The sequence below is a fragment of the Papio anubis genome, chromosome 16 (genome assembly GCF_008728515.1).
Source record: "Papio anubis isolate 15944 chromosome 16, Panubis1.0, whole genome shotgun sequence".
Taxonomy (NCBI): domain Eukaryota; kingdom Metazoa; phylum Chordata; class Mammalia; order Primates; family Cercopithecidae; genus Papio; species Papio anubis.
In genome coordinates, this window is record NC_044991.1 from 19,303,437 (window position 1) to 19,318,644 (window position 15,208).

Consider the following 15,208-nt stretch of genomic DNA (forward strand, 5'->3'; position numbering starts at 1 on the left):
GGTGGACCTGCAATTTCAAACCCTGATCTGCCTGGTCTAAGTACTTAAATTACATGATCTCCCAAAACAGGTTGGCCTTGCAGGGAGTGATCAGTTAACTTTACATAAAGTCCTTCCTCTCTCCAGTATCATGTGGGAAAGACCACTTGAAAGGATTGAAAGCCACATCTAGTTTGGAAGGGGTTCCCATAAGTAAACATCAAAGAAGATGCTGCATGTCATATTTTTATCCATTTCACACTCAAGATCAAGTTTCCAAGGATCCCTTCTGTAGCTACTTCACCGTATATACCCTTCCTCATTCAGCCCATCCCAAAACAAATTCTGACAATGACACATGAGCTGTATGTAGCTGACCAGCCTACCAGGTCTTTTATGCAGTTCGACATACAAGGTGACACCAAGGTAAGACAAATGAAGTTCCAGTTTGGGTGCCTCCATCTCCCTCCCCTGGATCCTGATCCAGTGACTGCCAAAACCAGAAAGAACTGGGGTAGGGTGCTTGATCATGGGGAAGGCTGTTGTGGTTCGCCCGGCAGATGGGAAAGGGGAAAAGTTTCACTTCTTCACAATTTGAATGACATCCTCGTCCTCCAACGTATGGTCTTTACCCACTTTCTGAGGATTGTGTTTCACAGACAGACCCCAGACCAGAGCACTGTATGGAAGGGAAAAAGAACAGTCAGTGTAAATAATAACCTAGCTTCTGCCCTATTTGCCTGGATGCCACCCTTCTGCTCAGATTTAGAATCACACACTTAAGAACTACAGACGCACAAAAGTTTTATCTTCCTGAATAGCATGAGACACTGAAGCCTTAACATACAAGGCAACAAAGACTTCTGGAAGTTGTGTGGTTCCTCTTATTGCAGAAAGTCAAAGACAAAAAACATGATTAGTATAAAGAGCCTCGTTTAAAATTAAAAGCAAGCATGAATTTGTTACAGAGAAATACCCTGGGCCAGGCGCAGCAGCTCACGCCTGTAATCCCAGCATTTTGGGAGGCCGAGGCGGCAGATCACCTGAGGTCAGGTGTCTCAGACCAGCCTGGCCAACATGGTGAAACCCCGTCTGCACTAAAAATACAAAAACTAGCTGGGCATGGTGGTAGGTGCCTGTAATCCCAGCTACTCAGGAGGCTGAGGCAGGAGAAAGGATTGAACCCGGGAGGCAGAGGTTGCAGTGAGCCGAGATCACACCATTGCACTCCAGGTTGGGCAACAAGAGCGAAACTCCGTCTCAAAAAAAAAATCCGTCATTTAATCTTCAGAGAAATACCCTGAAAATTTCAGATTGATTCCTATAGATACGGTATCACTTATAGACTGTTAGAGAATACCTGTTTTTGCTGGGTTTCCTGAAACCATCAGTGGGTACTGACAAGAAATTAGGGCCTCCCTCTTCAGCCATGCCAGGAAAATCTTCCTCCCTAACAAGAAACTGTAACTGATATGTCCTCCTGATTTATTGGAATATGTGAAGGTAATTTATATCTATGGGCCTCCAAACTTAAGAATATGTTGTGCTAATGATGAAAACTGGTGAATAAAACACCAAGACCTGCCTCACAGAGACTAAGAACCATGTACCAAGAGTAAAAAAGGTGGCTATATTGTTATTATATGTTATATATAAAATACATATGTAAATTATGATATATATCACATATATTTATATAATATATATTACATAATACATTTGTGTTTTTATCTAATATATATTATATATAAATTATATCAAAATATATATTTTATATATATATAAATATATAGTCGGCCGGCCGCGGTGGCTCAAGCCTGTAATCCCAGCACTTTGGGAGGCCGAGACGGGCGGATCACGAGGTCAGGAGATCGAGACCATCCCGGCTAACACGGTGAAACCCCGTCTCTACTAAAAAATACAAAAAACTAGCCGGGCGAGGTGGCAGGCACCTGTAGTCCCAGCTAGTCGGGAGGCTGAGGCAGGAGAATGGCGTAAACCCGGGAGGCGGAGCTTGCAGTGAGCTGAGATCTGGCCACTGCACTCCAGCCTGGGCGACAGAGCGAGACTCTGTCTCCAAAAAAAAAAAAAATATATATATATATATATATATATATATAGTCAAAACCTCCTTTAAAAAATCTATATTCCAGGCCGGAAGAAGTGGCTCATGCCTCTAATTCCAGCACTTTGGGAGGCCGAGGTGGGCGGATCACGAGATCAGGCGTTCAAGACCAGCCTGGCCAATATGGTGAAACCCTGTCTCTACTAAAAATACAAAAATCAGGCCGGGCGTGGTGGCTCACGCCTGTAATCCCAGCACTTTGGGAGGCCCAGGTGGGTGGATCATGAGGTCAAGAGATCGAGACCATCCTGGCCAACATGGTGAAACCCTATCTCTACTAAAAATACAAAAAATTAGCTGGGAGTGGTGGCGCACACCTGTTGTCCCAGCTACTCGGGAGGCTGAGGCAGGAGAATCACTTGAACCTGGGAGGCGGAGGTTGCAGTGAGCCAAGATCACGCCTCTGCACTCAAGCCTGGGCGACAGAGTCTCACTCACTCTCAAAAAACAACACACAAAAAAAACACAAAGCACAGATAAGGGATTGATATGGTCAAGGACATGAAGGAAATGGAAAAGGGGTAAGTGTTATAATTAATTAGGCCTGAAGCTGAAAGTTTTCTATTATTAAGAGAGTTGTACCAGCCTGGGCAGCATGGAGAAACCCTAGCTCTACAAAAATAGAAAAAATTAGCCAGGCATGGTGGTTTGCACCTGTAGTCCCAGCTATATGAAAGGCTGAGGTGGGAGGCTTGCTTGAACCCAGGAGTTCAAGGCTGCAGTAAACCACGATTACACCACTGGACTCCAGCCTGGGCGGCAACAGAACAAGACCCTATCTCAAAAAATAATAATAATAAAAATAAAAATAAAGATAGTTGTGCTATAACTAAACAAAAAGAAAAAAACAGTAAAATAAGGAGCAAATAAAATCCTGTTTGCTTCGATATGTTTCTTATCTGAGACATTTTTCTCCCCTTTTTAATTCCCTGGTAAATTTAAAGTTCTGAAGGTTTTGAACAGTGTTTTTCACCATAGAAGGAAAGAGCTATATCTCTAAATCTACAAGGTCTGAAAAAGGACAGTGTTTAACTTTTTACAAAAGTCATCTTTCCCAGTTAAAGTAACTGCCAAAGCATAATGTTTTGACTGGTGGAAATTAGCACTTACATGTCGAATATAATTGTTTTATATATAAAGATCTGAAGGTCAATAAAGGACTTCACTCTCTCAGTACTCTTAGGATCAGAAACAAGTTTTGTTTTTTGTTTGGCTGGTTTTTTGAGGCAAGGGTCTCAGTCTGCTGCCCAGGCTAGAGTACAGAGGCATGATCATTATCATGGCTCGCTGCAACATCAACCTCCTGGACTCAAGCAATCCTCCTACCTCTGCCTCCTGAGTAGCTGGGACCACAGGTGCCTGGTACCGTGTCTGGCTAATTTTTTAATTTTTGATAAAGACGGGGGTCTCACTATATTGCCTAGTCCGATCTCACACTCCTGGACTCAAGCAGTCCTCCTGCCTTGGCCTCCCAAAGTGCTGAGATTACAGGCGTGAGCTACCACACCTAGCCCTATTTTCTTCTTTTGTTTTTAACCCTTTTTCCTATTCAGAAAAAAAAATGCAGCGGGTGCGGTGGCTCACGCCTGTAATCCCAGCACTTTGGGAGGCCAAGGTGGGTGGATCACGAGGTCAGGAGATCGAGACCATCCTGGCTAACACATGGTGAAACCCCGTCCCTACTAAAAATACAAAAATTTAGTCCGGTGTGGTGGCAGGCACCTGTAGTTCCAGCTACTTGGAAGGCTGAGGCAGGAGAATGGCATGAACCCGGGAGGCAGAGATTGCAGTGAGCCCAGATCGCACCACCGCACTCCTCCAGCCCAGGCAACAGAGCAAGACTGTCTCAAAAAAAAAAAAAAAAAAAAAAGAGGAAGTCCGGGTGCAGTGGCTAGTGTCTGTAATCCCAGCACTTTGGGAAGCCGAAGCAGGAGGATCACTTGAGCCCAGGAGTTCGAGACCAGCCAGGGCAACATAGGGAGACCCTGTCTCTACAAATAAAAAAAAAAATTAGCTGGGCATGGTGGCACACATCTATGGTCTCAGCTACTCAGAAACTGAGGTAGGAGGATTGCTTGAGCCTGGGAAGTCGAGACTGCAGTGAGCTGTAACAGAGCCACTACACTCCAGCCTGAGAGACAGAGACCCTGTCTTAAAAATAATACTAAGTGGGAAGGCTAAAATGAACCCTGTAGTATTGAACTAGAATCAGAGGTAACAGTATAAACTCATGGTTTTTAGGAAAGATGGATAAATGGATAGTGAGGAAGGATAAGACAGAGAAATACAGATGTGTATATAAGCATCATCAGTATCCATACATGTATTTCCTAACTTTATTTGCTAAGAGGGCCTACAGGCAATGATAACCTATTTGCTAACAATGAGTACATTTAGCACCCACATCTTGAAAACTGGAGCTCCTTGGAGAAGTGACTAATTTCCAGGGCTAGTGCAGGCAAAATCAATGTCATTTGGGAACATCTAAGTATTAACAGTACCAAAAAGTAAGGAAAGGCTGGGCACAGGTGGCTGATGCCTGTAATCCTGCACTTTGGGAGGCAGAGATGGAAGGATCACTTGAGCCCAGGAGTTTGAGAAGCCTGGGCAACATAGCAAGACCCCATCTCTACAAAAAATAAATGGCTCATGCCTGTAATCCCAGCACTTTCGGAGGCAAAAGTAGGCGGATCACTAGAGCTCAGGCATTGGAGACCAGTCTGGGCAACACAAGTCAGACCCTGTCTCTATAAAAAATAATAGAAAAAACTAGCTGGGCATGGTGGCTCACACTTGGGGTTCCAGCTACTCAGGAGGCTGAGGCAGGCTGAGGCTTGAGCCCGTGAGATCAAGGCTACAGTGAGCTGTGATTGTGCCACTGCACTCCAGCTTGGGCAACAGTGAGACCCTGTCTCAAAAAAAAGCAGCTTATCAAAAGAACACAGGTGCCAACACGAAGGAGTTCCTAATGGCCAAAGCTTTGTAATAACTTGAGCAACAAAATAATAACTGTGTTAGATTACATCCTATAGAATAAAGTAATCTAGAGCTCATACTAATAGGAATTATGAGTTAAATAGGGGAAGTGGTAGCTCTAACATACAGAAGTCCAATAAATAAACATAAAATAAAAAAGGAAAATAAAGAATCACCATTAGGCCAGGCGTGGTACCTCATGCCTGTCTGTAATCCCAGCACTTTGGGAGGCCGAGGCAGGCAGATCACCTGAGGTCAGGAGTTTCAGACCAGCCTGACCAACATGGTGAAACCTCATTTCTACTAAAAATACAAAAATTAGCCAGGCATGGTGGCACACGCCTGTAGTACCAGCTACTCAGGAGGCTGAGGCAGAAGAGTCGCTTGAACAAGGGAGCCAGAGGTTGCAGTGAGCTGAGATCACGCCACTGCACTCCAGCCTGGGTGAGAGGGCGAGACTCTGTCTTTTAAAAAAAAAAAAAAAAAAAGAATCACCGTTAGGTAAACACCACAGCCATAAATGTCACAGACAAGCCTCACCAGTAGATGCTAATATCAGCAGGCAAAAATTTGAAGATAAACAGGACTTTCACAGTCTCAAAAGTACCCCAAGATACTTATCAAATACGGAGAGAAAAATACTACCTTCACAGCAGAGAAACCCACCCTACACCAACATAACCAAGTAATCAATGTGAATATTATCATCAGTAAGGTATATCAACATCATGAATCTCATGTAATGATACACCGAGAAGAACACATCATTATTTTTGTGGTATTCTTACCAAAAATACATAATCTCATTTCAATCATAAGAGAACACTGGACAAACTCAAAATAAGGAACATTCAATCAAATAACTAGTGAACACTCTTCAAAAGCATCAAGGTCATCAATGACAGTGAAAGTCTAAGGAAATATTACTGGTAAACTAGAACACAAAGACTACAAACAAGTAACAACTAGATGCCACACAGGTTCCTGGAACACAAAATAGACACTAGTAAAAGAAAAAGTGATAAAATTCAAATAAGGTCTATAGTTAACAACATCATACCAATGCTTATTTCCTGTTTTTGATAATTTTATAGTAATGTGAGCTGTTAACATTAGAAGTGGGGTGAGAGATAAAAGGAAACTCTGTGCTATATCTGCAACTTTGCTGTAAGTCTACAATAAGTTCAAAATAAAAAATTAATATGCTGGGCATAGTGGCTCACACCTATAATCCTAACACTTTGGGAGGCTGAAGCAGGTGACTCTCTCGAGCTCAGGAATTCAAGACCAGCCTGGGAAACAAAACAAGACCTCGTCTCTAGTAAAAATTTTTTAAGGCCAGGCACGGTGGCTCATGCCTGTAATCCCAGCACTTTGCAGGGCTGAGGTCAAGAGTTCAAGACCAGCCTGACCAACATGGAGAAACCCTGTCTCTACTGAAAATACAAAATGAGCTGGGTGTGGTGGCACATGCCTGTAATCCCAGCTACTTGGGAGGCAGCTGAGGTGGGAGAATCACTTGAACCCAGGAAGAAGTTGCAGTAAGCCAAGATCACACCATTACACTCCAGCCTGGGCAATAAGAGCGAGACTATCTCAAAAAATAAAAAATAAAAAATTAGCTGGGTATAGTGGTGTGCACCTGTAGTCCCAGCTACTCAGGAGGCTGAGGCAGGAGGACTGCTTGAGCCCAGAAGATTGAGGCTCCAGTGAGCTATGATCACACCACTCACTTCAGCCAAGGCAACACCAAGACCCTGTCTCAGAAATAAAGTAATTCTTTTTTCAGCCTGTGTCATCAGTGAAAAATATGAGAGATTAGGGAGGTTTTGCCCATGTTTAAGGTTTAGAAGGGGGCTCAGTACCCAGTAGAGGCCAGTGTGACATTGGCAGGAATTATTAATATTTGTGTTTGCCAAGAGAAAGATGAAATAATGAGGGAAGGTCAGGGCTGTTTGTGTCATCAGGTTTCCTGACCTAAAGAGGTTTCTAGAGCTCTTCCTATTCTAATTAGGCACGGTTTTAAGAAGACACTGCAGAGTTCCAGCCAAGCAAACATTTCAGTAGCCTCCTTCCTGCCTTCTTTTTAAAAATGCCATCCTATGAGTTACTAGTTAGTGAAACTGGTAACTTATAGGAAAAAGGAGGGACCACATGCCCATGATACTTACTATTTAAATTCTTTGATAAGATTTTTGTGAATCTTCATGCAGAAATCCTCCACTGTGGTCCTGGAGTAAGGAAGTACCACTGGGGATGTGTAATCTGGTAATTGGCCTTTGGGTTTGGTGTAACTAGAAAAGAGAGGGCATAAAGATTACCACCACCTTAGAATATCTCATGTGTTGAATGTATAGCAACCCTCCATCACCCCTGACATAAGACCAGGACAACCTCCAACCTGAGGGAAAAAGTGTCCTCAATATGACCTAGTCGATAATAGGAACCAATTTACTTATATTTTCAAAAAGAGCCAGATTTTGTTAATGAGCTCCAGAAAGTCATCTTAGGACGGTCTGGTTTAATTCGTACAGCAACATTACCCTATCCACAAAGACTTACATTCTCACTAGTTTCAGATAGTCCCAGATCTTTTCCAATAGGTCATCAAAATTCCAGCGGTGATGGGCAGAGATGGGTACACAGTGAGGCACCTTATAGATGATATCCAATTCCTCAATGGAGATTTGGTCAATCTTATTTAACACATAGATACAGGGGATATAAACTCTACAGAAGTTGAAGAAAAACAGGTATTAGTCTGGAGTTGTTGACAAAACTGTCAGACTGTTGAACAGCACACCCTCACCCAGACCCAACTGGCGCTCTCAAGAGGAATCATAAGTAGCAGATCAGCCAGAAAAAGAAAAAAGAAAAAGTGAACTATGGGTTGAAAAGTAACAAAAGTCAGGCCCTAGTACCAGACATAAAGATAATTGCTGGGAAAGCATACTGCAGTGGAAAGAACACAAGCTTTGAAGCGCTCAGACTGATTCTAATCCCAGCTGGCCCTCCATATATGCAGGTTTTGCATCCTTGAATTTAACCAACTGCAGATCAAAACCCACAGACACGGAGGGTCAGCTGTACTATACCATTTTATATAAGGGCCTTGAGCATCTGCAGGTTTCATTATCTGCAAGGGGTCCTGGAAGCAATCCTCTGTGGATATGAAGAGGTGATGTTATGTGTCCCTAGGAAAGTCACTTAACCTCTGAGTCAGTTTCCTACATGGCTGTTTTAAAACATAATTTATATTTAAAGACTAAAAAATGTTTTATTTATTGGTACAATAAATAATATTTATTGGTAAAAATGATATCACATCTACCAATGTCATATTCCTGGTGTCCAATGAATATGACAGCTAAGGTTACTAATAATTAGGCAAGCCACAACTTCTCACGGTTTAACTGCCTCACTTGTAAAATGCCTAACTGAAAACACTGGCTTCTGTTTGTTTTCAAATGAGGAGTAAATACGTTCATCCAACATACAGGAACAAATGACTAGGAGAACTAAAAATATTATATGCAAATGCTACAAGTAATTTTAACAGTGACTTAACTTATTCAAGTCTCAATAATATTAATGGACTGGGCACAGTGTCTTATGCCTATAATCCCAACACGTTGGGAGGCCAAGGCAGGCAGATTGCTTGAGCCCAGGAGTTCAAGACCAGTCTTGGCAAGGTGAGGAAACAACATCTCTATAAAAAATACAAAAATTAGCTTGGCTTGGTGGTACACGCCCATAGTCCCAGCTACTCAGGAGTCTGAGGTGGGAGGATGGATTGAGCCCGGAGTTCAAGGCTGTGGTGAGCCGTGATCACACCACTGCACTACAGCCTGGGCGACAAGAGCGTGACCCTGTCTCAAAAAAAAAAAAAAAAAAGTAATGTATCATGAAATAGATATTCAGCTACATACTCTTAGGATGGAGAAAACAGATACAGCCTGGCCGGCTCAGACTTCTGTAGGACACAGCCTATAGAACTTCTCAGGTGGATTAATGCTGGTAGAGCAGACTCACCTACTACTCTCTTCAACTATCACATGACAAAGATTAGGGGGCAGCTTAGTTTACAGCAAGTAACTGAAATGGAGAATTTCATAGGAGGAGGCTATAAAAGAAAAAAACTGAAATGGGGAATATGACCATCACAATTAAATTTAAAAGCAAGGAAGGATGTCAGAAATCAAAACGAATCCCTCAGTTTAGAGCTAAAGAAACCAAAGCCAGCAGGCATGGTGGCTCATGCCTGTAATTCCAGCACTTTGGGAGGCAGAGGCAGGCAGACTGCCTGAGGTTAGAGACCAGCCTGGCTAACATGGAGAAACCCCATCTCTACTAAAAATACAAAAATTAGCCAGGTGTGGTGACGGACGCCTGTAGTCCCAGCTACTCGGGAGGATGAGGCAGTGGAAGTGCTTGAACCCTGGCGGCAGAGGTTGCAGTGAGCCAAGATCATGCCACTGCACTCCAGCCTGGGCGACCGAGCAAGACTCCAAAAAAAAAACACAAAACCAGGGGGCGGGGGCCAGGCACAGCGGCTCATACCTGTAATCCCAGCACTTTGGGAAGCTGAGGCAGGTAGATCACCTGAGGTCAGGAGTTCAAGAACAGCCTGGCCAACATGGTGAAACCCCATCTCTACTGAAAATACAAAAGATTAGCCAGACGTGGTGGCAGGCACCTGTAATCCGAGCTATTCAGGAGGCTGAGGCAAAAGAATCGCTTGAATCCAGGAGGTGGAGGTTGCAGTGAGCCAAGATCATGCCACTATACTCCAACCTGGGTGACAGAGTGAGACACTTGTCTCACAAAAAAAAAAAAAAAAAAAACAAAGTCCACTATCATTTAAGATAGTAGCACAGGCTGGACGCAGTGGCTCATGTCTGTAATCCTAACATTTTGGCAGGCCAAGGCAGGCGGATCACTTGAGGTCAGGAGTTCAAGACCAGTCTGGCCAACATAATGAAACCCCATCTCTACTACAAATACAAAATTAGCTGTGCATGGTGGTGCACACCTGTAATCCCCACTACTCGGGAGGCTGAGGCAGGAGAATCGCTTGAACCTGGGAGGTGGAGGTTACAATGAGCTGAGATCACACCATTGCACTCCAGCCTGGGTGACAGAGTGAGACTCCATCTCAAAAAAACAAACAAAAAAAAGGCCGGGCACGGTGGCTCACACCTGTAATTCCAGCACTTTGGGAGACCAAGGTGGGGTGGATCACCTGAGGTTGGGAGTTCAATACCAGCCTGACCAACACAGAGAAACCCCATCTCTACTAAAAACACAAAATTAGCCAGGCATGGTGGCACATGCCTGTAATCCCAGCTACTCAGAAAGGCTGAGGGAGGAGAATCGCTTGAATCCGGGAAGCAGAGGTTGCAGTGAGCTGAGATTGAGCCATTGCACTCCAGCCTGGGTAACAAGAGCAAAACTCCACCTCAAAAAAAAAAAAAGAAAGAAAGAAACCAAAGCCCACTATCATTTAAGATAGTAGCACAGGCTGAACACAGTGGCTCACGCCTATAATCCCAACATTTTGGGAGGCCAAGGCAGGCGGATCACTTGAGGTCAGGAGTTCAAGACCAGCCTGGCCAACATGATGAAACCCCATCTCTACTAAAAATACAAAAATTAGCTGGGCATAGTGGTACACACCTGTAATCCCAGCTACTCGGGAGGCTAAGGCAGGAGAATCTCTTGAATCTGGGAGGTGAAGGTTGCAGTGAGCTGAGATCATGCTGCTGCATTCCAGCCTGGGCAACAGAGTGAGACTCCATCTCAAAAAAAAAAAAAAAAAAAAAAAAAAAAAAAAATAGGACAACTGGAATTAAGATAAACTTCTGCCAAATTCAAGATCCAATACTGTTTCCATCACAAGGCTTCCAACCAGTCAGGCACAGACTGCACACTCAGTCAGTACCTGTTTCCTTCCACCACATCAATGAGGTCATCAGCTGTAGCATCACTACGTAGAGTCACATCAGCATTATGAATCTTGTATTCGGCCAGAATGCTCTTCACAGTTTCAGCATCTAGCTCACTCTGGGGGCACTGAAAGGGAATAGCAGATGACTGGTCAGCACAAAATTAAAAAAAAAAAAATACTTGCCAAGTGTACCAATATCCATGTACCTGGAAAATTCTAGCTAAGATGCAAACTCATTACTAAAGACATCCGGGATGAGTGTCACTGACTTTTAGTAGGAAATAAATGTTCAAACTCCAAGGAAGGTGTTACACGCTGAACTGTGTTCCTCCTTCCCCCACAAAATAATTCATATGTTGAAGTCCTAATCTCAGTATCTCAGAATGTGACTGTATTTGGAGATAAGAGTCTTTAAAGCGGTAATCAAATTAAAATAAGGTCATTAGGGTGGGGCCCTAATCCAATACTGGTGGTACTAATGAGAAAAGGAGATTAGGACACAGAAACACAGAGCAAACACCAGATGAAGTCATATCTGTAAACCAAGGACAGAAGCCTCAGAAGAAACCAACCCTGCCATCACCTTGATCTCAGACTTCCAGCCTCTAGAATTATGAAAAATCAATTTGTTATTTAAGCCACCCCATCTGTGGTACCATATTATGGCAGCCCTGGCAAACTAACACAGAAATAATCTTAAATGTTCAAATTCGAACATTAAGACAGGATAATGGGAAAGATGTTTTGGGCAAGACAGCTTAAACCTATGCCAGTCAAATCATCTGGAGTGTTAAATTTAGTAGGAAAGTCTCAGTCCTCAATTTTGACAGAGAAGCAGCATTTGACAGAACTGGTCACTCTTATCTGAAACACTTTACTTGGCTTCCAGCATTTCAAACTCTTTCAGTTTTCCTTCTCTCTCTTTGTCTAAGAAGTCTTATCTCTTTGAGTCTCTTTTCTTTCTTTCTTTTTTTTTTTTGAGACGGAGTTTCGCTCTTGGTGCCCAGGCTGGAGTGCAATGGCGCAATCTCAGCTCACTGCAACCTCCACCTCCTGGGTTCAAGCGATTCTCCTGCCTCAGTCTCCCAAGTAGCTAGGATTACAGGCGCGTGCCACCATGCCTGACTAATTTTTGTATTTTTAGTAGAGACAGGGTTTTGCCATGTTGGCCAGGCTGGTCTCCAACTCCTGACCTCAGGTAATCTGCCCACGTCGGCCTCAGCATCAGCCACTGTGTCTGGCCGATTCTCTTTTCTTTTTTCTTTTCTTTTTTTTTTTTTTGAGATGGAGTCCCACTCTGTTGCCAGGCTGGAGTGCAGTGGTGTGATCTCGGCTCACTGCAACCTCCTCCTCCCGGGTTCAAGCGATTCTCCTGCCTCAACCTCCTGAGCAGCTGAGATTACAGGCGTGTGCCACCATGCTCAGCTAATTTTTGTGTTTTTAATAGAGACAGGGTTTCACCATGTTGGCCAGGATGGTCTCGATCTCTTGACCTTGTGATCTGCCAGCCTTGGCCTCCCAAAGTGCTGGGATTACAGGCATGAGCCACCGCGCCTGACTCTCTTTTCTTTTCTATCTATACTCACATCCTTGGTGATCTCAGTTAGGTCCATGACATTAAAGTTGATAATCACCAAATTTATATATCCAGTCTAGGTAATTCCTCATGCAGCCTAAATAATTCCTCATGCCTTTTTTTTTTTTTTAGTAGAGATGGGGTCTCACTTTGTTGTCCAAGCTGGTTTTGAACTCCTGGGCTCAAGTGATCCTCCTGCCTCAACCTCCCAAAGTGCTGGGATTATAGATGTACAGTCATGAGCCACTGTGCCCAACCTACCCCACATGCCTTCTTGACAGAAACACCTGGATGTCTAACTGGCATCTAAAACCTAACATCCTGATCTTCTCCTTCCCTCCAAACCTACTCTACCAAAAGTCCTACCATTTTAGTAATAAGAGTTCTTTTTTTTTTTAGCTCAGGACAAAAAAAAAAAAAAAAAAGTGGCTGGGTATGGTGGCTCACACCTGTAATCCCAACACTTTGGGAGACCAAAGCAGGAGGATAGTTTGAGGCCAAAAGTTCAAGATCAACCTGGGCAACATGGCAAATCTCCGTTTCTACCAAAAAAAAAAAAAAAATAGCCAAGCCTGGAGGCATGTGACTATAGCCCTAGCTACTTAGAAGGCTGAGGCAGGAGGGTCACTTGAGCCCAGGAGTTTGAGCTAACAGTGATTGTACCACTGTACTCCAGCCTAAGCGACAGAATGAGATCAACCAGGCTGGCCGACATGGTAAAACCCCATCTCTACTAAAAATACGAGAATTAGCCGGGCACAAGGGCAGGCACCTGTAATCCCAGCTACTCAGGAGGCTGAGGCAGAAGAATCTCTTGAACTTGGTCGGCAGAGGTCGCAGTGCGCCAAGATCGCGCCACTGCACTCCAGCCTGGGTGACAGAGCAAGACAGAGTGAGACTCCATCTCTAAATAAGTAAATAAATAAACAAAAAACAAAACAGGCATCTCTGACTCTTTCTTTCACAATGCATACCCAATCCAGATGTAATTACTATCAGCTATTTCAAAATCTTTCCACAACCAACCACTTTTCAACTCCTTCACTGTCACAACCCTGGTCCAGGAAGCTATCACTTCTTGGTTATTGCAATAACCTCTTAAATTATTTCTGTTTCTGCTCTTAACCTACTGCAATCTATTCTCAACATAAGAGTCAGAATTATTCCACTAAAACCTAAGTCAAATCATGTTTGTGGGTCAGAACTCAACCAACAGTTACCCATCTCCTGTAAAGTAAAAGCACATATGTCCCTATGTTATGACTTCATCTCTTACTACTCTCTTACTTGCTCATTCTGCTGTTCCTCAAACATGGGAAGACATGCCCTGCCTCAGTACCTTTCCACTTGGACGTTTCCTCTGCATGAAGCAAATGCTCTTCTTCAAGATATCCACTTGGTTCACACCTTCATGTTACCTCAGTGAAGACTTCCCTGACCAACGTTCTTAAAACCGCAACCCTCACACCAACACTCTATCTCCTTTCCCTACTTTGTGTTCTCACATTTATCACTGACTAACACATTATATTTTACTCATTAATATTTGCTATTCTATCCAACTAGAAAATAAAAGCAGGGGGTTTCACTATTCCCTCTTCCATTCCTGCTCAGAGCCTAAAATAATGTTTGGCCCATGGTAGGCACTCTATAAATTTGTGTTAAATGAATGAAAACAGAAGACATTGGCGGCCATGTACTTTATGCAAGCATAATATTGGTTCACACTCCCATATCATCCCCAATAGATAATCCAAAAGAGGAAATAAGCAGCAAAGGTAAGTCTGAGACTGGCTCCTATCCTAATCTTGAAGTCTTTCTTGTCAGTCATTATGAAGTCACTGTGCTATCTCAATTAGTGCAGGGAAAAGCCAGGAAATTTTCCAATGTCAATGTCCATGCATCCTAATCCACTCCCCACTCCTATTCCTGCGGCAGCCTGCCCCATGTCGTCTTCCCCACTTACAGTGGCTGTGAGATTAATGCCTCCCTTGTCTTTCTTCTTAAAGCCAATGTTGGGGGGTTTGCTGTTCAAGCGAATGCCAAAGCCTTCCAGCTCATTTTCAATTATCTTCTTATGTCCCAAAGGTTTCAGGACATCCAGAACAATCAAGATCAAGTTACAGGTTCGGGCCACTGAAGAGTAAGAAAAAAACATACCCAAGAAAGTTCAATAAAGCCTTAACTAACCCAAATACTCAAATAGAGGTGTTCTTCCCCCTACATTTAAGTGTCAAAGGATTTTTTTGTAATACATACATACACACATACACGAAGTTCTTATAGCTACAAAAGAGTTATACCAGAAGTCAATTTGCTTTGTATGCCATGAAATCAGCACATATTTGCCCAAGAGTTGATACATTTTCTGTCGCCCAGGCTGGAGTGCAGTGGCACAATCTTGGCTTACTGCAACCTCTTCCTCTCGGGTTCAAGCGATTCTCCTGCCTCAGCCACCTGAGTAGCTGGGACTACAGGCACGTGCCACCATGCCTAGCTAATTGTATTTTAGTAGACATGGGATTTCCTCACCATGTTGCCTGGGCTGGTCTTGAACTCCTGAGCTCAGGCAATCCACCCACCTCAGCCTCCCAAAGGGCTAGGA

The 15,208-nt window shown here is 43.5% G+C and overlaps 1 protein-coding gene across 1 annotated transcript; it reads right to left on the reverse strand.

Moving 5' to 3' along the window:
* Positions 1-558: 558 nt before the first annotated feature.
* Positions 559-14,742, reverse strand: DRG1 (developmentally regulated GTP binding protein 1; the record flags this gene model as incomplete). Its single annotated transcript, NM_001168770.1, is given in 5 exon segments — positions 559-658; positions 7,252-7,374; positions 7,643-7,810; positions 11,022-11,152; positions 14,570-14,742. Coding segments are annotated over 5 exon segments (695 nt in total), but the record flags the coding sequence as incomplete, so codon positions are not given.
* Between the last annotated feature and the right edge of the window lie 466 nt (positions 14,743-15,208).